Raw genomic sequence first — 24,273 nt, forward strand, 5'->3', positions numbered from 1 at the left:
TGTTTTGATTCAGTTAGGGTGGATTTGCCAGGAAATGGATAAGAGAAACAAAACATTACGTCTCCGAAGGTGACGGGGTGGGATTCAACACACCTTCAAAGCCAAAACACTTCCTACATCACTACCTCTGGAATATATAAAGCCGGCAACCCTCGCAGCAGGGAGAGTTCTCCCGGGTTTTCTAGGAGTAATACAGAAGTTGTCTCCTCAACCCTTTAAATTTACCCACAGAGCGTTCTGATAAAGGTACCACAAAGGTAGGAATTTACCAAGAAAAGCACAGGCTATAGATAAAACCATGCCATTCCTTTGCAAATGCATTGATTTGATGAGCTGAACACAACTTGACAAAGAACTTAATACTGTTACAGAAACTATGTGTTTTTCTTTGTGAAATCGAGGAAAGTTTTTAGAGTCCAATTAAAATGCAGAGTACTCTGAGTGCGCCACTAAAATGAGAATATTTTCATTTTCTCGACAGATTTCCCGCAAAAAGGAATATATATCTTACCTGGAATTTTAAGAGATCAATCATGAAAGAAAACTGCTTTGCCATCGATATTCTGCTGTTGTGCATATCTTGCGGAGCAAGTGCATTGGCAGCGTTCAATCCCACAATATCCTCATCGTTGCCAGCGACCAATTTCACTGATATTGGCTCAGCGCCTCCAAATATCCGAAACGAGGCGGTGAACTTTCCCAAAACTCGACGGAAGCGTTACATCTCCCAAAACGACATGCTTGCAATTCTTGATTACCATAATAAAGTGAGAGGAAAAGTTTTCCCCCCGGCTTCGAACATGGAATACATGGTAAGTTTTTAATCATCATTATTGTCAATATCATGATTTATTATGGTATTCGTACGTCGTTATTACATTATCATCATCATCAACTCTGTTGACCGAAACATTAAGAAGTTGTAGGCTATGCGTTTTTTGAATGACCTAATCACAACCATTTGCTTTGAGTTCACTGGGTTCGCGGAGTATTTATTTATTTATTTATTTATTGCTGGGCTCACTGACAGTCCTCTCTGCACTGTGTAGCTGCAAGACTACGTGGAAGTAGTTAGAGGGCGCATTGAGGTGTATTCGTCTCAGGAATGACAAATGTCTTAAGGATCATTTGGGACCACCAGCTGCTGTGAACATTTAATTGGCGTGGACCACCAAAGTAGAGGCTGTCCTTTTGGGATTTTGTATCTCAAATTAGATTGTAGTTTTGTTTCAAACTCTTGCTGTATTAAAACGTCTGCATATGATCGCTATGTGTGATGGAATTATGATAAAACGTTGATTCATTTTTTGATTTTCAGAAAGTGCACGAACGTGGTATTTTTCCAAGCTCTTTTTATTGAAAATACTGTCATGTTAATGAGGTTAAATCAGTGCACATCCTATTCTCATTGTATGACTATATTCGGCGTTTCTCGGCAGAGTGAAAAGTGCTGATGCATTGGGTGACTCTTACTGAGAGTGTTCTCGCATCCTTGTCATTAAGAAGGATATTATTAACACGATTAGTCAAGTTGGAGATGTCTTAATAAAATGCCAACATGTTTAGTGATGAAAAACAGTAAGTATCATGTGATGTCTCAGATGAATTAAAACAGCATTTTAATGTATCTTTTGGTCTAATACGTTTAGGTGTGGGACGAAACTCTTGCCAAAACAGCTGAGGACTGGGCAGCTACATGTCTCTGGGAGCATGGACCACGTAATCTTCTGAGGTTCCTCGGCCAGAATCTCTCGGTTAGGAGTGGACGGTATGCCAATAACATTTGTCTTCATTGTCTGAATCACCAGTTGACAATATGAGGGTTTTCCCCCCAGTTACTTCAATAGTTTCACTCAGTGTGCGATATTTGATGATTTATTACAGATACAGATCCATTCTTCAACTGGTAAAACCATGGTATGATGAGGTGAAAGACTATGCATTTCCATATCCTCGTGATTGCAACCCCAGGTGTCCACTTAAGTGCTATGGAGCCATGTGTACACATTATACCCAAGTAAGTTGGCCAATCTGAGACCACATCTGAAATGTTGCTAATACTGATAGTTTTAGAAATGAATGGATGCATGGTAACTGACAATAATTCAATCTCTCTTTAACAGATGGTATGGGCAACGTCAAATAAAGTTGGATGCGCTATCCATACATGTCACAATATGAATGTATGGGGCTCAGTATGGAAAAGGGCTACATACTTGGTGTGCAACTATTCCCCAAAGTAAGTATACCCATAACAGTTCAGATTAGTGAGCTAGAATCTCATTGCGGTATAGGGTGGCTAACTTGTTTGTTAAGCTGGGCTTCAGCCGACCACTGTAAATTGAGGCTTAGTGGAGCACACTAGCTCTTGTGTGCTCATGCAAGCAGGTAATGTGCAACCCTCATTTTTAGCGTTCACCTTTTGGTTCAAAGGCTCAGACAACCTCAGACCAAAGCAATGTTTGGGTGCTGCATTCCTACAGCTCTAGAAGCACACAGAATTTCAGAGGAATTCTCTCTTTAATTCTGCAGTCAAAGCACCACAATTCACGTCTGGCCTGACTTGTGACTGACTTGTGACCTAGTTGTTTTAATCTCATTAAGAAGCAACGTGTAGCGCATTTTAGGAGAAATGGCTCGCTCAGTTCATCAACCTATTTTAATTCTCTCTATGTAGGACATGTAGGGCACCTGTTAGTAGTTTTCAGTTCAGTTCTGTCTTCTGAGTCTTAAACGACAAACTGTTGTTGATTTCAGGGGGAACTGGATTGGAGAAGCTCCATATAAAGTAGGTGTACCTTGTTCCATGTGTCCTCCCAGCTATGGAGGATCCTGCAGCAACAACATGTGCTTTCCTGCTGTGAACTCAAACTATCTGCACTGGTTCAAATAAACATGGCCTGCAATGCACAAGCTAATGCCCAGAGACATTTTCTCAGAAGGATTTGCACAGCATTCCTGCATTACTCCTAATTTGTATATATGGGCCTATTTAAACTATGACCACATATTTTAAGGCAGCAAGTACTTTGATTTTTAAAAAGTGTATATGAACTATGATTTTTTTTTTTACTGCTATTGTCAGTTTTGTTAAATGATTCATCTATTGGACATATATAATTTATCTCCAGTGAGAGACTGTAAAATAATATGTAGCATGACATGACATGACTGGTGCTGATGATCAGACAATTGAATACTCTCAGTATTACTGTACTGGTTCACCATTTGTTTAGCTGTTTCTTCATTGAGGTTTAAAGAACAATTGCTGCTGCTTCCTCATTAACCATACACAGGTGCTAGAGTTATTATACATATACTGTTGTTGTGATCAGTTGATATCGTGATCACCAATGTCTTTCAGAGCAACTATTTATTTATTCCAAATATTTATTGGAGAGGATGTAAAATCCATCACTGATAATGGAAATTCAAATTACGAAGTACCGTTGTGGCTATTGAAATGAATTGATGACCATGATAGCACTCAGACTGACAGCCTAAGAAACGTTAATGAGTCCCCACCTTTTTTGACCTCTTGACCCTTCTTATTCCCATTTAATTGTGGGTTACAGATCAGCACTGTGCATGAAATTCATATTTTTATGTTTATTGTCATAAATTGTTAATCATAATTGTATACATGAACGAATATCTGTTGGCCTCTATACTGTATATCGTCAACCTTAGGTTAATGTCAGTTTTTCTTGATTTCCATCATGTTGCTGTAGGGCTATGACTTTTTGGACATTTTCCAAAAATGTCCACTGAAGTGTCACACCCAGATTCAGAGTTTGTGTTTTGTGTAGTTGACTTTTGCCTGTGGTATAGTTCTTGCAAAATATATAGATCAAACTCGTTACTGATTATGGATGTGAAGAGAAAGCACTACAGTGCACCTTAATTTTTTTTCTTTTTTTTAATTTCCAGATTATGAGGGCATCTGCCCTTTGTATATACATTAATTGTATGCTATAAGGAACATTATAGACTGAGTTGCACATCTACATGCATTTATATTGTTATTCTGTACAGTTTTTGTTGTTGTTGTTGTTTGTTTGTTTGTTTGTTTGTTTCTGTACCAACATCATAATATGGAACAGAAGTCAGTCTTGCCAATGTTTAGTGCCAGTGAGTAATGACTCACTTGTGGCTACCATGCTCATGTTGCAAACAAGATGCATTGAAACTGTTAACCTCTACTCCACTGTTAAGTGGTAACAGGGAAGGTATTCTTCTTAGCAATTATACTGTATCTAAGTAGGTGCAAATCAGTGTACTTAAAGTGCAACTTATTGTGTAACCTGGAGAACAGTTATCCTTGCTCTGAGATCTTTGTATGTGACAAGACCCTGAGTATTTATCAGCTATAGCAACCTGTAAATAGTGTATGATACATTTTGTTTCTTTTTATGACTAAAGCACTCAGACATTGCCGGCTTTCATCAATAAGACCATCACCATTTTCATTTGTCTGGTGGATGGAATTACTGCTACAGTTTGGATGCATTATGAAGTGTTTTTGGGGACAAGAGAAAACAAACCAGCAGCCATGAAAAGAAATGCCGAATGACACATGATTCCTATATATTAATAAGCAATAACAAGATTTCATCCGCACTGACAGTATTTAAGTTCAAATTTTGTATTTATAATGTTTATTTTTGACTCATGCTTGCTGTTATATTTTGTACTGTTCAATAAAGACAAAATCATTCAAATTCGGTGAGAGTGTTTCTCTTGTCTGCTTGAGATATTTTGAATACCCCCACTTCGACTCAAATTTCTTTTCCCTCTCAGTTCTCGGCAATGGGGCAGATCTGAGAATAATTACATGACATGTAAAAAACCCCAAAAAACCCCTCTGTTTATACCCCCTCTTTTGATGTTCTTTGTTTCTTTTCAGTCGAATGCCGCCATTGTAGGGCCACATCCTTGATAGCAAAACAGGGAGATACAATTGAATCTTATTAAGAAAACGTTGACTTTGGCCTCGGTGATCTCAGTCCACATAAACTCATGCATTTGATCCACTGAAGGGCCCCACTGCTTGGCTGAGTCGAGTGAAACCATTGAACTCTATGAGAGCACTGCTGTCTTTCCTTCTCAGTTAGTGAAACACAGGCAGACAACTCTCCCAGATTCAGAATAGTTCAGACAGGGAAAGTATGTGAAAATCAGAAGGGAAATATGATGCCATAAATGTTTTGATCTGTTGGACAGACAGTGTAGTTCCTCTGCAGACGTCCAGCTGGGAGTGCATGCTGGCCACGGGCCAACACCATAGCAGGACTAGTAGACCATCATACTGCTTGGAATTCCAAGGGTTGGATTAAAATGCAAAGGCAAAAACCTGTCCAGTCAAAGGGAAGAGGAATCACATCCAATGAAATGATTGGTGTCTGGTTAAGTCACTTGGGTGGGATGAACTCAAGCAGCAATGAATAACCTGCTGCAAATACGTACATCATCAATCACCACTGTCACTATGGAGCAAATGCTAATCTGGTTCGAAATGCCTATGCCTCATTAAGTTTCTATAACAGAGTCATCTGTTCATTACATTTCTAACGTTCAAGCTTCTCAGAAGTGAACCACATAAAAATCAATACAGCTTCGACGCAGACAGGACCTTTAGACCGACAGACCAAGATGTATTGTCTTACCATTCAAATCGGAGGCCCAAAGGGAACCATTTTATTAAGATAATACTGTTGTAAATATTCAGCTGCTCAAATATGACACCAGCTGTACATTGCCAATGAAAGCCTCTTTGCTTACTTGCACATGCTCTAGCAAACGACAAAGTCCCACCACTGAGGGTATGTTGCTGACAATTACTTCAGGACCTCTGGTTGAATTAGTTTCTAATGAATGCTCTGTTAAATAAACTGTTAGGGTTAAAACATTTAAATTGCTCTCTCTCTCTTTCATGAAAGCAGTTAAGAGGTTTGTGGTTGTGCTGATTCCACCCTGCAAGTGCAGAAAGCATATGATTGATTGCTGTGAAAGTATGTCAGCATTCAGCTGCGTTTTTTTTTTTTTCTTTCTAACATGTGCCTGCGCTTCCAGCTAAACAGCAGGTGACACTAGGTCTGATGGTGCAGAGAGAGAAAGAAAGAGAGAGAGAGAGAGAGAGAGAGAGAGAGAGAGAGAGAGAGAGAGAGAGAGAGAGAATCAACTCACCAATGGTGTCAGAGCTCCAGAAGCCCTGAGCCACGGCTTAAGCCGGGATATGGCAGCCACCAGCACACTAATGAAAACTTGGCAACACTGCCTTCTCCCTTGTCCCTCAGGAGCCATCGCTAATAGTACTCTGTAATTCTTTTTTTTTTCTTTTCATTTTCCCTCTGCAGGAACCATAACAAATCTGTTCATTTGATTCCCTCTCTTTCCCCATCAGAGGTGGCCAAGTTCACACTGGCCCTCTTGTCCTCATACTGCCTCAAATATTGTCGCTGAGCACAGAGAGAGAGTGAGCTATGGGCAGAGAGAGAGAGAGAGAGAGAGAGAGAGAGAGAGAGAGAGAGAGAGAGAGAGAGAGAGAGAGTGGGAGAGAGAGAGTGAGAGAGAGAGAGAGAGAGAGTGAGAGAGAGACGGAGAGGAGGTTGAATGAGCTTGCTGTCCAGCAGATACCAAGGCTGAAGCTCTATGCAAACTAAAGGAAAAAAATAAGTGTCGGAAAGCAAACTCATAAATTTACTTATGGAGTGTCAATACGCTCCTCTTTAATCCTGAAAAAAAAAAACCCAGTGTGGATGAAATGGAAGGTGACTGAGGCTGTTGTGCAGGGTCTGGCATCTGGTATGACTACACACCAGATCCGATCTCCTGCGACATGAAGCAGATGAGACAGTACACACACATTTCAAGCTGCCAAATGGATTTCCCTCTAAGGTGCAGCAAATGATGTGGGTGCAAGCTCAAAGAAAGAGGTGGTATGGAGGTGTGGTAAAGGAGTGAGAGAAAGTGACTGCACCTTATTTTTTACAACTGCTTTTGCTTCCTATTACAGCAAATCACCTCTTAACAACTTGATGAGATTTAAAGAGGAGGAAACTCCTGAAATGATAAGGTTCTTTTGTGGGATATTTGGAAAGGGTCAGCGGAGATCACCTGCAAAGCGTATTGACACATATGTTGGACAGAGACTAAAGTCTCAAATTGTAAGCATGTTTTGGGATCTTTGCAGATGTTGGCATGAAGATGTTAAACCCTTTGCAGCTGTAAATCTTTTGAGGGTTGTTGAGCCACTGGCTGCTAAGCGTGTTGAACAGCCTGGGAAGAAGTTGCATTCAGTTCAGACAGAAAGAATAAGCCATGATGTCTCAATATGTGGATATGCACCATCTGTAACACCTAATGCAGTTTATTCTGGGTAACTGTTTCGTAACTCTAATCTAAATCTGCCTACTGTGTACATCCAGTACTATATGGATCTCACCTGAGATGGTTCGTGACAGCCTTTTGATGGAAGTGTAGCACTGTAAACATAGACAGTAAGGTTCTTGTGCAACAGACAAAATGTTCAAGAACAAGTTTTGTCCAATTTCCAATTTTCATCAACCACACAAGCCACATGTTGAAAAATTGTATTTATGTAAGGCTTTAAGTCATCTGTATATACATATGAAATCATATGCATGTGAGACAGGTTTCAACTGGAATAGCCTACTATAAGATACTGAATGTACAATATGTGTAAGATTTGGCAAGTATTTTTATTTCATTATACTTGAGGACATCCAGTGGAATTCTCGTGAATTTTATTGGCTATTGTATAGTCTGCCTGAGCTGTGTGTCAGGCGTTAATATAATCGTGGACTGAAAATTGGACATGAAGCCCGTGCTCCTGAGAGAGAGGTCATTTATGACTTATACGGCAAGGAGTCGTTGTTTTTTGCGCTGTGTTGAACGTGTTTCTTAAACACACAAACAGAGGCACATGAAGACCCAGTGTCCTATGTTTACCTTGAATGTCCTACTGTATTCTTTATCTTGGATCAAATTCTCATCTGAAAAGACCAGGAGGCACTGGCTTACATTGGGAGAACATCACAGATTTCCCGGAGCAATAGTCTGGGCCAAGATCAATGTCCATGGAAACACAACACTGAGAAAGCGACACAAAATCAGATGGGGTTTTCCCATGAATTTCAAATTGTGTCTCTTGCACTTCCAAAAAGCTGCTGCTCACACAGGGTATCTTTGACATTAATCTGTACGTATGGTTTTATATGACAAAGCAACCCAGTATATCACCTATAGATACCCAAATGAAGACAGTATGTCTTCTGTGTGCTGTCTGCTCCGGGAACAATAGGACCTGTGTCTATCTTTTGGATGGGTCACCCTGACGGAGGAAGAACACAGACTCAGCCCTAAATTCTTTCAGCCTTTGGAACGCTTTTAGAGTTTTTGCTTTTTTTTTTTTTCATCTTTCTCTTTGCTCAGAGTTTTTCAACCTTTTTCCTGCTTTCACCTCATAGATTTTTTTTTTTTTTTTTTAAATACACAAACTATTAGTCTTATTCTCTGGCTCTAGGGTCTTTGGACCAAATGTGTTGAACATGATTCAAGAAAACTCTTACCCTTTGCTCTGTGCATTTTTATCAAAACAACTGTCTGTAACTCTCCAGATGTTGAGTGCATCATGCCATCAAGTGGTAGTTTTGCTTACTTTTGTATTTCTCCGTCAAACAGTCTGATTTTAACATTCTTATATACAGTCCTTAATGGAGCAATGAGGCGTGCCCAAAGGAAGCCAAATGACAGATTTTAAACAAATATACTGTTTAGTTCAATGCTGGTTGAAAAACTTGGAGAGTAAATAAATGATCAGCACTTCGTGTATGAAGAGGAAATCTGCCATCTGCTGGACCGTGTGTTCAAATGATGAAAAAAACATCTCTCAAGTTAAATGTGTTCAATCTGAGATAAATCTTTATTGAAAGGTCAAAGTTTCTTTATCATTTTTTTTTTTTTGCTTGAAACACTGTAGAATAAGGATTCTCTTTTGTTCTGTACATGGACCAAAGAAAAATGATAAGAAGGGGGATTATATAACACTAGAAGTCATCCAAACACAGATTCTGTCCCTCTGTCAACAGGCCAAAGCTTTAGACCACCTGGATAATTCATTTGTGTATGATAGTTTATTCCTGTGTTTTCTCTCATACTGGAAGCAAAGTGTTTCAGCCGAGAGTCAATATATCCCGACTAGTCTTATCTCGCCGAGTTAGGGACAATGGTTTTTTTTGGGGGGGGGGGGTTAGCTATTTTGGCACTATCATGTTGGTTTAAACTATTTTAAGTGTCATTTTATTAAGTGTAATTAAAAAGAAAAAAAAGATCTGTGAGTAAATACAGTGAAAATGAACTTGGCTTGGGGCTATAATTTTGCGCTGAAGTCCTCATAACATATTTAGGCTTAATGTATTTTTAAGGGGCCGTAATGAGCGTTTGTACGAAGAACTGGGGCTAAGGTCAGTTTATGCAAAACTCAAGAAAATCATAATGGATGACCACAATTACAGCAAAGTAAGATGGGACAGAACAATCCCATTCACTACTGCTATTTTATTTTTCTATTATGTTCAATGAAGAAAGCTCAAACAAACACACATCCCAATCTGTCAATTTGACATTATTCTGTTTGTTTTCATTTATGTGGTGCCATATATTCTGAGCTATTATTATATGCGATAAACCATATGAAGTGAGACATAATGCGGTGACTGACTTTCAACATTACATGATTCAAAATGAATTGATCTCTCTCCATGTCTTGTTCATTCAAATGGTAGATATTGTGAGGGGGGACACACTAGAGGGCAATATTGGACCAGTTTGGTGCACAGAGTACATTGCTCACACAGTGTGTCAGTTCAGTAACATAATTTGGATACCTTCTATTTCACTTATCCAGTTGGGTTGTGTCTTGTCTCTGTCTTTGTCTTTGTGCGCACGTGTGTGTATGTGTACATGTTCCACTAAGGATATAAATATTTGAGAAAACAATTTGCTGGTCTGCTCTATCCATTTTTAAGAAGATTTGTTATTTTTAAAACAAAAGAGCCAAAAGATATTTTTGGTTATGCTTAGAATAGAGTTAGGTAATTAATCATTAGTTACACTAAAATGGAGGTCAGCTGGAAATGTCCTTTGGGATATGAAGACAAACATATGCATGCGTGTATGTGTGTATGTGTGTGTGTGTGCGCGCGCACGCGCCATGTATTGGTATCTTTCTGGAAACCGAAAGAAAGCTGGTCCCCACTAGGAGAACAACATATTTCTAAACTATACTGTTGTTACTGATAAAACACAAAGTGTCAAAACATTTCTTTGGTTATGGTTAAGGTTATGGTTAGGATTAGGATTAGGACTAGGGATAGGTTAGTATTCTTTAGCTACAGGATAATGGGAGTCAATGGGAAGTCCCCGCTAGGATATGAATACAAATGTGTGTATTTGTGTGTGTGTACGTGAGAGAGAGAGAGAGAGAGAGAGAGAGAGAGTTGTTAGAATTAAGTTGGAGCTGTGTAACAAGCAAGTACTGTTTCAGAGACAGGGGGTGGGAGAGGGGGGAGAGAGAGAGAGAGAGAGAGAGAGAGAGAGAGATAAGACAGATGAAGCAAGAGTGTAATAGGCAGTAATAGAGGTTTTCAATTAATTAAGAGAACAGAACCAGAGCCAACAGCTGTACTGGTGGAGCAATCTGGGGCAGTTCATTCCATTCCTGCAGAAACTAAAGCCAAATGTCTCTTTTCACCCTTTAGAAGTATTACTCTGTGCTCATTACGTGGGATCTGCTTGTCAGAGAGTTTACAGAAGTCTCAAGCTATACTAAAACTGCTACTTCGTAAATCACCATAAAGCACAATCTGAGAGGTGTATAAATATTTTCTCTCATCCGCAGGCTGACTGAGTGAGGCACTGTGTCCATGACTTTCAGGACTGTCTCTAACTTTAATATAACACGAATCATTTTATGTACCACGTCCATAAAAACTAAGGTTTATTTCTCTGCTCCAATATTTGTGTAATACACACAAAGTTAAATGTAGAGCAGTAATAATTCTATATAGTGGCATATGAATTCATGTTTTGTGGTTAGCTCCCACAGGCATGTGGGGGTACAGCGGTTCTGCTATTTCAGCTGCAGCAGCCAGTGGCTCCACACTCTTCACACTGCTATGCATTCTGCTGGCTGTGGTAAGGCACTCATCCAGTGACCTAGAGAACTGACAGTAAACCTGCTTTACTGCCATTTAAAATGCGGTGGGTCCAATGGGTAGAGACCCATTAAGCGATTAAGTGAAAAGCAAAGTTATGCTCCAAATATATGGGATTTAAAGCACAAACATGGACAGTGACCTCAGCTAAAAACGTCCTGAGAGTCTGAGATTCAGCGTTAAACTGTGCTAAACTTTGGCATGTGTTAATTCTGCACATGAAGCGTGGAAGCAGTTGACTTACACAACGCAGTCACAATTCCACGCGTTGTTATTGTGTATTCCTAAATGTCATCAATAAGTAGAATTTTCATGTTCAAGCATTTTAGACTTTTCCAAACCCTAATAAGTCTAAATATAAATGGCTATGTTGACATTAAAGGCATGTGGGTGAATGCTCAGTGTTTAGTCTAATAACGTCCGTCAGTTTGGGCTCTGGTTGATTATACCCTTTTTATTTTTTTGTATGGAAACTCTTAGCAGTGGAACTCCGTCTTGGAGACTGATAATTGCAGTTTCCATCTTTTTAAAACACACAAACCTGGTCACCCTTATACTAACAGTGGAATAAGAACACAATTTCAAAACAGTCAGCATGTCCAACTGCTCTGGATCATCTGCAGTAGTGTGCTTATTAGGCATTTGTCATAGAGAATATGGTCTAGTAAAATGTCTTTATTTAGAAAGAGAAGGTCTGAGGCTGTCAGTGATAAAGGAGCTGTGTTATACTAGAAAGATCCTGATAAAACAGTGACAGCCTACAAGTGAAAATACTTGTTCAAAACAAAGCAAACTGTCAGTAGTTTCCTGTGTCAGGCCTCTAATAAAAGGAGACTCTTTATGCCTTGGTCTCTTATTCTTGAGGGCGAGAATGTTTTTGTAGTGGATTTTTTTTTTTTTTTTTTACTCAGTCAGATCTTTTGTAGCAGATCTTTTCTTATCATCAAAAAATCCATGGGTGAATGGGTTATGTCACACTATGCCCTTTGCAGATTAGGCCACTTATGAATCACTCAAAGATAATGTTTTGTCCAAACACTGGACATTAGAGCATTTTGTTCCAAAGCACAATCTTTGCATCATTATATCAAATTTCCTTGGTTGATGTATCAGGAGTGAGCTGTTGAAAATTTCATCACATGTGCTGGTCTTTGGAAATGGAGGAGAAAAATGTTTATAAACTATTTATCCTCACAGAAAAGTACAGACAAAAATCTGGTGCAAACAAGGGAGTACAAGGAATTTACATAGCAGATTTTTCTGAGAAACTGATAAACAGAGTTGCTAGATCAGTCTCTGTGGATAAACATTCTTACGAAAGTTCACAAAATAAAACATCTTTTAAAAACAGTCATAAACTATGTTGTTCTATTAATGATTTGAGTCTCTGCTTATAACCCTCTTTTACCTCTTCCATGTCTCTCTTGTCTTAACTGGCCTCTCTCTCTCTCTCTCTCTCTCTCTCTCTCACACACACACACACACACACACACACACACACAGAGTTTCAAACACTCACGTTTACTACGGTGACATCATTCCGTCTATAAATCAACGCAATTTGTTTCCATAACTGACCTCGATTGTGTATTATGGTTTTCATACAGGTGAAAAAGAGAGGGTTGGATCCAAAATCTTGGGGGTGTGGCTTGAAACGCCACTTAATACCGGAGCCTAACTTCAGGATAAATGAACAGTGACGCTCTGCGGTTTCGAGTTTTTAAAAAAGTTAGGCGCTGTTCTCGTGGTGTACTAAGCACACGATTCAGCGTCGCTGTATTTGTATCATATTTAAATTCCTGTGTTTCTGAACTTTCCAGGACAGGGAGCGTAAATGGCTTGGGCAGAAACTGTGGAAAGTCCCATGCAAGTCCTCATCAACCGGCATAAGTTTAGCTGCCTCTCAACCGATTAAAGAGCGAACAGGATCATCATTTCGTGCATAGAAATACAAGGTAATTCATGCTAAACGCCATGAGAACGTAAGTACAGCTGTCTTCTGAGTTTTGATGACTGTGGTACAAAATAGCCTACTTGTCTTGCATGCTCGGTCACTGTTGATGCATTCATTAAAATGATATCGTGATCTGCATCCAGTGCATAGCTCCATCCTGGCAGTTTCCTATGGTAACGCAGCTAAGTAGTCTGTCTGTTTTAAATGTCTGTGTTCTAATTTATGATCTCTTAATTTTATAAGTGATGACAGAAGAACACAAGTATTGTTCAATATTGGATCTCAAGCTATAGCAACTGAGCACAGCAATGATACTTATACACCACTTTTGACTGGATTGTCCATCCCTCTTAATCAAAGTTAGATGGAACTCTTAATCTCTCTATGCTTTTGCCACTGCCATATCTATCTATTTATGTGTGTATCTATCTATCTATCTATCTATCTATCTATCTATCTATCTATCTATCTATCTATCTATCTATTTAATGAATTAATGAGTCTACCTTTCACTACACTTATTTGTGTTTTTGGAAGGGGATGGATATTTCACATCTAAAAATGAACAGCATGTTTTCTTCAGTTTCTTGTTTGCTATGCAACGCTGACAGCTTTATCTCTCTTATCTGACAGATTGAAACATCCTCCACATCCTTTCCTCGCCCACTGAAGTTCAGGAGTTTGTCAAGTGAAGCTGATATTAAGAGGCTCCAAGGTCACAGACTATGAAAAAATTAAGCTCTGCTTTGCTTGGAGGGCTCTCTTTGATGCTCTTGACCCAGAGTGTGGCCTCCATGGTACTGCTGAACTCCACTGCCATGGAGGCCCTGCTGGAGAAGTACATGGATGAAGATGGAGATTGGTGGGCTGCCAAGCAGAGGGGCAAGAGAGCTATCACTGAGAGTGACATGCAAGCTATCCTGGATCTACACAACAAGCTCAGGGGTCAGGTCTACCCTCCTGCCTCTAATATGGAGTATATGGTAGGAGAACACACTTTGTGAAATATAAAATTGATCATGTACTTCACTTGTAAGCTTGCTGTGTATGTTAAGACAATGCAGTGATTAATTTACAAAGGCTAATACGATTGCAGATCCTTAAAACCCATCAGTGCAGTACTTTGGTACCTCGATATTAATGCTACTGTATGTGCTATGGTTTGCCATGGTACTACCATTTTGAAAAATTCCACATCTTGACAAATTTTTACTTATGTGTATCTGACCAAGGCATATGAGACTATGTCCTACTGGGGTTTGACTTGACCCACTTGCTTTGCTTAAACAGCTGCATCCTGTGCACAAAATGATTCCAACCCTGTTGATTTTGTTCTCATTCCAATGACTTTTGTTATTGCCTCTAATAACCAATAACCAAATGTAAACCTATCTCTAGATATATTCAACGCAAAACAAACCGTGACAGGTTATTTTCTTGATATAGTCTCCGAAAGTAAGCTGGGTGGAACAGTCATTAGACTCTATTGTGTGGATGGGATAGTGTCTGAGCATGCTAATTATGTTGTAAAAGAACCTTGGCTGAAGCAGAGCAGAAGCTTCCCGTTTTCTGCCAGACCTTGTTAAGACAAGCTCTGGAGAGAAATAAAGGCAAAACTGCTTAGCCAGCAAACAGCCACTGAGTGGTCTCCTATTACAGCTTGCTCTCTCTCTTTTTTTTTTTTTTTTCCTTGGAGGGGCATTCAAGAGGAAAATATGGAAAGGCATGCAAAGAGGAGGAGAGAGGAGGAGAGGAGAAAAGAAGAGAAGAGAGAAAGAAAAGGGTCAAGTTAGGATATAAACGAGGCACAGCGAGGGTCTATCGGCGAAATCATGTGCAAACATTAGTCGAGCTCACTTGATATTGTTGCCTTGCCGTTGACTTTGAAGTGAAATGAGTGATTATTATTTTCTTTTTTTTTTTTTAAGAAAGCTTTCTTTTATGTGGTGCCAGTTTTCAATGGGCCATCCTCTTTTATAAGGGTTTAGAAATGCACCCAGCTGGAAGACCACACACTCACACAAAGTCTGTGCAGATCTGCCTCACATCTGCAGATATCTGCACATCAGAGAACCTACTTGTGTTGCAAAATATAATGCAACTACAACAAGCTTTTTAAAACCTGAAATACTTTAATAAATCATATCCAGGTAATGCCCATACTTTATTTTGTTCTTACCATGCATGTTTAAGACCAAAACACTTAAAAAGAAAACCACAGAAGAAAACCACATTTTCGAAGCTGCTCTTTTCAGCCAACCAATTCATCTCCTCCGAAATCTGTTGATATCTCTAGTTTGGTTTGAGAAACGCCCAGTGCAGTCCTACTGCTTTACTCATCTCATTTCTTTGTCTTGTGACTCTTTGCTCCTTCAGTGTCTGCAGAACCTCTCCGAGAACCCACTGGAGTATTCGTTCTGCATAGCAATGTGCTCAGCTCATTCTGTCCAGTGCTGAGGGTGACAAAGGAATCCCCTCGGTGAGATGTTGACACATGGATGTAAACAGGCCAGTGTCAGCTTTTGAGGGGCTTGTAAAACAAATGCTGTGTATTACTTCTTGGGTGTCGATGTGATGGCTCGGCTGGACTCCAAGAATCCGAGTGCATTCAGGGCATTACAAGTTCCCTGGCACTTGCATCTTGCATAGTTTTTTTTTTTTTTTAACATCTGCATATTTAGGCATTCAAAGTGCACTGTTCCTCCCACCGACTAGAATGCAAAACTGCTTCAGCTCACTACATTTATTATGATGCCAAAAACCATCAAAGAGAAATGAGGACTCAAATATTTCAGATATGACAAAACAAATTCACTTCACAACGGTGCCTGAATTAGTGTTTTTTTTTTTGAAAAACACAGTGTGGCCTCTTGACCGGTGGCCTCTTGGCATTGTCCGGCTGTAGATGCCCGTGATAAGTAGGATCTGAGAGATGTGGGTATGAGGTATGTGACAGTGCCAAGCCCCGGGACTCAGATTTGGCTGATAAATGGTGGATTCCGGGGTATGTATAAACAGCAGGGCTGTGGGCTGAGTTGGAAAGGAAGGAGGGGTGTGTACCAGTCAGAACATTCAGCAGCCCCTCTTTCTCACTGGCCTGTACCTCCACAACAGGAAAACCAACTCACACGGGATGCTGGAAATTTTTTTTTTTTTTTTTAACTTGGTTGGAATTTGACCAGATGACAAAAAAAAAAAAAAAAACCTTGTGCAAATGAGGTGTTAAATGAAATAAACAATACTTTGTGAATGGCTGCAAGAGACTGTATCTGGGAAACATGTTTTTCTCAACGGGCCCTTTTCTAAGTGCGGTTGGGGTTGGGTTTGGGGAGGGTGAGAGGTGGGGGGGCCCTCCCCTGCTGCGATTGCTGTGCAAACAGAATCCTTTCACATCCAGATTCTGTCTTCCGTACTAGATTATCCCACTGTGAGTAGCGGTTGTCAGCCGGCAGGCGCTGGTACTCTGCAAAGAAGGCTTGCAACTTTTTTTTTTTTTTTCTTTTTCCATGGTTGTAGACATCTTATTGTGGCATCACAAACAGTTTCGTTATCGGTTTTTAAAATAACCCTTAATGTTTAACAGCTGAATAAGTCTACCTTGGTAGCGTGCCTTGCTTTAGAAGTCATGTTACAGAGGACTACACTACAGAGTAGTTGAAATGATTTTAGCACTTGGTGATTAGGACATGTGGACATGATGGAAAAAACTAATAAGTAACCACTTTTTGTGTCAACCAACACATATAAAGACTTGAACATTGAAAGAGAACCATGAAAAAGTAACCAGACATCCCGTGGCCAGGTGCACACTTCAGGATTAATGCCTTAAGCAGTTGTTTCTGAGCACAACAGCTATTTTGGGCAAAGTTATTGGTTCAGATTTACAGTTGGATTGTGCTTTGGGATTTCCAGGGCAAAATGTGTGAAATGTCTGAGCTCTGACAGGGGCAGGCACTCAGTCCCCCTTGCCACATATTGGCTCATATTACCCCAACCTTGAGCCCTGTGTGTTTTACACTCCTGCTGAAAAGTAGTGGTGTGCATTTAAGTAAGTGATCCCCCAAAATAATTTGTGCCTCCACTTTTTTTTTTTTTAAATGTTTTTATTAAAGAAGCAAAATGTGGGTCGACTACATTTAAATTCCTGACCGCTCTGGATAGGAACATGAGATGGGCTTCCAAGCAGGGGGGGTGCAATCAAGAACGGAACTGACTGGAAACGTATGGGGCACATTATAGCAGGGACAGCGCTGGTTATATTTCCCAAAGAAGACACCCGGGTATAGTTGTGAGGAAAGATTGACTTATTCTGGACTATGAAAGAACAAATATTTGGTATATTGTCACTATAAAAGCTCACTGCAGTATTTTTCTAGCCTCTACATGCATCAATGAATCTGTGAGGATTTGTGAGGTATTAAGATATGGAACTGGCAGTTAAATCCTCTTTTGGGAAATTATGGGGGCCATAATCATTTATCATTTGGTCATCCACCACGGAGCTGAAATCTACAAATAAAGCAAATGGGGATTACAGTGTCTAATATTCTTAAAATGCTCTCTTTAAAACACCATCAGTCAGTGACTTGTCAGTTTTATGCCCATCATTTGCACACTTAGCCCTTTCACTTCCCATTTTGGGCTTAGCGAGAGCTCTTCATTTGAACATTTAGTTTCTATGAGCAGCTATTAGCAGGCTTCATTCATTTTAATTGGCTACAATTGGACAGGGCTACGCCACCATCTAGTCTGAAGCCCAGTGTGATGGTGCCTTGCAGGTGTGGGACACTGAGCTGGAGAGAACGGCAGAGGAGTGGGCAGAGACGTGTCTTTGGGAACACGGCCCCGAAGGCCTGCTGCCCCAGATTGGACAGAACCTGGGAGTACACTGGGGAAGGTCCGTATGCTGCTCAGTTTCCAACACGGCAGTGCTCACAGGCTGGTCACACAGAACAAACAAATGACCTTGTCTTTCAACTCACGTGTTCGGGATGGTTGCTTTCTCATATTTCATGCACTATGCGTATTTTTTATTTTCATTTTTATTTAATTAATTTATTTATTCATTGCATGTGTGTGGTCATGTTCAGAATGTCAGAAATGAGTAAGTGACAAAAAAAATGCATTATTAATTTCCTCTTATCTCCACTTAAGTAGGGAATGCAAAATGAATCAGTGCTTGACTCCACACCGGTGGTTGACTTGCAGGTATCGCCCCCCAACATCCCACGTGCAGGCATGGTACGATGAGGTCAAAGACTACTCTTATCCATACCCCCAAGAGTGTAACCCACACTGCCCATTTCGATGCTCTGGACCCGTGTGCACCCACTACACTCAGGTACAAATACGACCTCTCTGCGCCGCAGTCGGCCCTGCTGGGGTTGTTTATATTTATGGTTGCAAACGTTAATGCACCATTTCCAGATATGCATAATTACTCAGGCACCCTGATTTGTCTACAGTAATAGCTGGTATTTAGAACAGGGATTAGTCGTTAAAACTTGTGGAATTGCATGCAACCATAAAACCATGAACCGTGAGCATGGATGATTATGACTGAGCTGTTGTCAGATGTTATTTTCTGCATGCTTTTATGTTGCTAGGGGTGATTTTTGGCTAAATGAAAGTTTTAACGCCTTGTTTCTTTTTTGCTGTTGTTTGTGTCTCTCTGCAGCTTGTTTGGGCGACCAGTAGTCGCATAGGTTGTGCCATCAATCTGTGTTATAACATGAACGTGTGGGGACAAATATGGGCAAAAGCCGTTTATCTGGTGTGCAATTACTCACCAAAGTAAGCAAATGTCAACAATCATGTCTCCCCCTTTCTTAACACCAAATGGTATCGACCAGATCATTCTCTGTTTAAACGTTTGAATGTCAGTAGGTCACGCCAAATGAATCAAACTGATGTGCCTGTGTTGGTGTTCTTTTCTGTCATGTGATGTAATATTGTGTCATATGGCATTTCAGAGGGAACTGGTGGGGATACTCCCCATACAAACATGGCACCCCGTGCTCTGCCTGCCCCCCCAGCTATGGAGGTAGTTGCAGAAACAACCTCTGCTACAAAGGTCCAGTGCCGTTTCTTACTTTATCTTTTTTATAAGAAGACTCAGACGTGTCACCTCTCACACAAACTTTTTTTCTCACCTTGATTTTGTACCAAAGCTGCTGTTATGGCATTGCCTTTAATTCTTTAATGATTATAGTCTACAGTTTCATTAAGCGCTGTCCGTTGTCTGCTCGTCGGTAAAACGTGACTGAACCAATTGACTTACAGATGACGGTACAGATAAGCAGAGGCGTCCTGAAGAGACAGAAGAAAATAACTCCATTGAACCTGAAGCCCCTCAAAACCCAGGCCCGTGGCCAAGAGTGACCACCCAGACCAGATCGCCCAGGGTAGACCCAGAGAGGAACACTGTCGTGAGCACTCAGCAGATGTGTAAGCACCCATTTTCTGTCATTTGTTTATTCTGTCTTAAGTTTCACCTGATGATGGGGTAACAGGGCTTGAGATCACCATCAGCCATTCGTAGAAAGCAATTTCTGGTCAAAATACTGTTTCCTAAAGCTCTTGGTGGCATTAGTGGTGTTGATGAAGAGAACAGCTAGCAAACCAGAAAAAACCTGTTCTCATTTATCTCAAATTGCCTTGATGTTTGACAGACTTGGTCTGTGAAATTTCTATGTCTTAGCTTAGCGCAGTTTTTGTTTTTTTTCTCTCTCTCTCTCTTTTCAAAACTTGTAGTTAATATTGCAAGTCACTCTTTGGAGCACGGAGGTTTTTTTTGTTCTGTTTTAATGGTGATGTCCTCAGTGTGTGTTTGCTTTGGTGAAACTGAAGGCTTGTGGGTTTTAAATTGCTTCCTCTCCTGAAAGGGGGCCCTGGTTGAAAGCTGAGATGGTCTGCTGTTGACCACTGTGAACTCAGGCGCTGGAATTCCTTCGTTTGCTTTTAAAGCATCTCAAGAATAGACTCCTGCATTTAAAGATTGACATGCCTTTCAACGATCTCCCTAAACACTCCTGCATATTCAGCTCTGCTAACTAACCCACCTGCATCTGTTTTTTTTTCTTTTTCTTTTTGCAGCTCAGCTGGTGACATGTGACACAAAACTTCGTGACCAGTGTAAAGGAACCCCTTGTAACAGGTACGGCAAAAAACGGCACCTGCTTGAATGTTTCAGCGATATGACACACTCTGTGTTTTTACATTGATATTTAAAGTCACGGAGATAAAGCAGACATCACGTGTAAGTAACGCTTTTGATATGATACAGGTATGAGTGTCCTGCCGGCTGCTTAAGCAGCAACGCGAAAGTTGTCGGAACAGTTTATTATGAAATGGTGAGGATTGAAAAGAACAGCATGAACTTTGAATTTCTCATCAAGCTTACAAATTAATCCTTAAATAAAGGGGCCTAAAACTTTTTTTTTTTTTTTTTTGCCAAATAATGTCTTTTACATTCCTTTCCATAGCAATCCAGCATTTGCAGAGCTGGTCTACATTATGGAGTAATTGACAATGATGGGGGTTGGCTTGATGTGACAAGGCAAGGAAGGAAACAGTTTTTCATCAAATCGTACAAAAACGGAGTTCAGTCTCTAGGGTAAGCCTTGTGTGGAGAGTAAATTACAAGTAAATGAAGACAGATTAAATATTAAATATTAATCATATATTAATATTAATTAAAAAATGAATATATTCAACATGTCTTTCGTAGGAAGTACCAGAGCGCCAACTCTTTCACGTTATCCAAAGTAACAGGTACTTTTCATTTTCTTTGTGAATGAATTATTAGTGGCTTATTGCGAAGGAGTCCTTTCTGAATGATCTTTAATATCCTTTGTTTCAGTGAAAGTCATCACATGTGAGACTACAGTCGCGTCACTGTGTCCATATGAAAGACCTGCCAGACATTGCCCGAGGTAGGACACAATTACACTTCTCTCTGTAAAACCCATGCCGCATTTTACTGATGTAACCCCCTAAATAACTTGTATTGTTTTTTTTTTCTTGTTGTTTTGTTTTTTGTTAGGATTTATTGCCCACGCAACTGTTTGGGAGAGCATTCACGTTTTTCTAGAGTCATTGGAACCAAAACATACTCAGACGTAAGCATTTGAAAATGATACCATTTGAATAATTCTGTTCTTAAACATTGGCTTTGCTTTACTAGATTAAAAGAGTCAAATGCTCCTTAAAATCTCATTCATTTTTACATTTTTTTTTCAGAAATCTAGCATATGCAGGTCGGCATTGCATGCTGGTGTAATAACGAATGAATCAGGAGGGTACATCGACGTAATGCCGGTGGACAAGAGGAGGCAATATATCGGATCTTTCCAGAATGGCATAGCCTCTGAAAGGTAGGATACCGGGTTAGCGCCGTAATGCTAATTCCAGTGCTTATGGATTGATACTACCTGCACGTGGGCCTCTTGTTTCAGCAAGCAAGCTTTAGCTCCGTACGGGCTGGTGCAGACGGCAGAGTAGAACGGACCGCGGGGCTGTCTCTTTCTCTAACCATAAGCCCCTGAAAGCACAGCCTTTCAAAAAAAAAAAAATAAATAAATAAAGACGAAAGCTGATTAGAGGAGAACCGTACCAACACAAGAGTGGTTCTGCCTCCACAGTCCATAGACTATGGCAGGAGAGAATGTGTGTTTGTGTGTTTGAGACCACCTGAGTCAGTGAAAAAAAAGCAAAGGTAAACTGCCTGCTCAGTATTTACACTCACAGCTTTCAAAGGGAGGAGAGGAGAAGGGCAGAGGCTTTTTAAATTATATTAATATTTGGTGTAATGACCCTGTTTAGTAACGTATAAATGACCTGCTGTTTGCAAAAGCACTTGAAAAAAAAAAAAAAAAAACCTTCTCTCAATTTTCCGCGTTTCGTCCCTTTTTGTGACAGAAAAAAAAAAAAAAAGCGAAACACATCCATCAGCCCCCGTGCTACCGGTAAAACATTGCTTATTTTCATTTTCCTCTCTTTCTCTCTCCTGAAGTCTGCAGAATCCACCTGGAGGCAAAGCATTTCGAGTATTTGCTGTCATTTGAGCGTCTGCAGAACCACGGTCACTCATCAGGTCTCTTGTTGCTGATTAGGCTGTAATTTGGCCTATTGTGAAATGGTCTCTGCCAGTGTTAGCCTGAAGGCAGTTTTTTATGTCACCCACACCCAAATGCCAGCGTTGATTGAGCTGAGTAGACTTCAGCGTGGTGGTGAAAATTGGAATGGGTTTTTTTTTGTGTGTGTGTGTCTACGTTTTTTGAGTCGTTTTTCCACAGATGTCTGTCATGCATGTTTTTGTTTGATTTGGCATTGTCTTTTTTTCTGCTAAAAAACATCTTTTGAAGATTTACATGGAGGGACTCGTGTGATTACTGAGATAAACATCAAAGCACTTATATGTACCAGTTGTTTTGTAATGCCTTTTATCTTTTGGTTTAGAGTATGTGACGTGTACTCTGCTTTGGCACATGATATGGGTGCTCCTGAAGCCAAAAAAAAAAAAAATCTTTTTTTTTTTTTTTTAAGAATTGTGTATCCTAGCGTATTGTTGTGCATTTATTGTTTTATTTTTTATTTTTTTTAATGAGATAAGGTAATTAAAGGACTGCTGCTAAGTTTATATTTGTTCGTCAGTGAGAGGTTTAGTGACTGTTTAAACTGGTACGAGATAGGTAGTACTCCTGCAGGGCAGGAAAACCTGTGCTCTCAAATGTCTGTCCAAATGAGAATCTAAACTCTCAACAACAGCAACAACAAACATATAAAAAAAAAACCATCCTGTACAAATTGTATTTATATTTGTTTGTTGTCTGTATTCAAATGTATTCTAATGATTCGGGGACTGAAATATCATTGAATTGTTATTTGAGTGGTACGATAACTTTTTAATCAGTGTTTATTTATAATCCGGTATACAGTGAGAAGTTCTATGTTGTGTTTTTAATTTGGTTTAATAGTCTCTGAATATATACAGCCTTTTTCATCTGTTTCTTCTCAGTATATGTATATGTTTGTACGGCATTTCACCCTACCTCATATTGTCCCAGAAATCTTTTTTTTTTTTTTTTTCAATAAAATTTGAACCATGATGGTGTTTCTATTGGCTTTTTTGTTATTATTATATTCTCAGATGAAAATGTGAGTGAAGAAAACTGAAACGTTTCATTTTTGAAGCTCTTCAGACACATGTGCAAGACATTTATGCCAAAGCAAGGGCCTAACACATTCCATATTGTGTCATCTACATAAACTGTTCTCTGAGGGACAGAGTTGCATAATAAAGCCACCAAGCACTAAAACAATGAAACCATAACATTAATGAAAACCAGAGAAGAGCGCAGCTGTTAACTGCCTTTTCACACCTACAGTACCTTTTCCACCAAATATATTCTTAAATTATTTTGACTATTACACCGTTAATCACTGTTCCGCACAATAGCTCTTGTGTAATGGAATCTGCACACTGTAGTACACTGATAGACTGTCCAATTTGTGCCTTGATTCAAACTTTTCCCTTTCTGCTGTGTTCTGCTTTAGGTGTTCCCTCTCCCTGTGCCTCTAACTTGTATTAGTTGCCAAGTGTACTGTGGACAGCCAGTGGGTGGTTGAGCTCTAGACAGCAGTTTTCCAGCCTGGCTCTGTTAGGTGAGCTGACAGGTACCCCCACCCTGACTGAGACCAGACCAGAGCAGAGTTCTGCTACCTGTCTGGCCCGGAGCTCCAACTCATGGAGCGTAGCGTTAAAACCACTAAATGACAGCGTATACACAGCGAAACCGTTAGCAAAGCTGGGTTTTTTTTTTATACACCATCAGCTCCGCACACTCGCTCATGGAGGGAAGAAAATGATCGCTCTGTGTCCATCTAAACAAGCTGACTACAACCAGCTGAGTCTGCTGTAATTTCTCTTCAACTCAAGGATGTCAGACATTGTTATAACAAAGTGGTGACTAACACTGTAAATGTATTGTGACTTATATTGACAAACTGTCTTGTACAGGCCAACGTGAAGTAATAGTAACCTAAAAAAACACTTTGACATGAATTTACTGTCTGATAAAT

General features: G+C 39.9%; 2 protein-coding genes across 2 annotated transcripts; both read left to right on the plus strand.

Annotated features, from left to right (window-relative positions):
- Positions 1-201: 201 nt before the first annotated feature.
- On the plus strand, positions 202-2,898 carry pi15a (peptidase inhibitor 15a). Its single transcript, XM_030769777.1, has 6 exons — positions 202-257; positions 482-812; positions 1,650-1,768; positions 1,885-2,017; positions 2,124-2,239; positions 2,758-2,898. The coding sequence occupies exons 2-6, from the start codon at positions 534-536 to the stop codon at positions 2,891-2,893; spliced, it is 783 nt and encodes a 260-aa protein (XP_030625637.1). The 5' UTR covers positions 202-257; positions 482-533; the 3' UTR covers positions 2,894-2,898.
- An 11,018-nt stretch (positions 2,899-13,916) lies between these two features.
- Positions 13,917-22,256, plus strand: crispld1a (cysteine-rich secretory protein LCCL domain containing 1a). Its single transcript, XM_030769173.1, has 14 exons — positions 13,917-14,174; positions 17,970-18,088; positions 18,400-18,532; positions 18,869-18,984; positions 19,164-19,264; positions 19,474-19,638; positions 20,287-20,347; positions 20,477-20,543; positions 20,676-20,806; positions 20,921-20,964; positions 21,053-21,125; positions 21,236-21,311; positions 21,433-21,566; positions 22,205-22,256. Exons 1-14 carry the CDS (start codon positions 13,917-13,919, stop codon positions 22,254-22,256), a joined length of 1,530 nt encoding a protein of 509 aa, XP_030625033.1.
- The last annotated feature ends 2,017 nt before the right edge of the window (positions 22,257-24,273 follow it).

This window comes from Chanos chanos, chromosome 3 (assembly GCF_902362185.1).
Source record: "Chanos chanos chromosome 3, fChaCha1.1, whole genome shotgun sequence".
Lineage (NCBI taxonomy): Eukaryota > Metazoa > Chordata > Actinopteri > Gonorynchiformes > Chanidae > Chanos > Chanos chanos.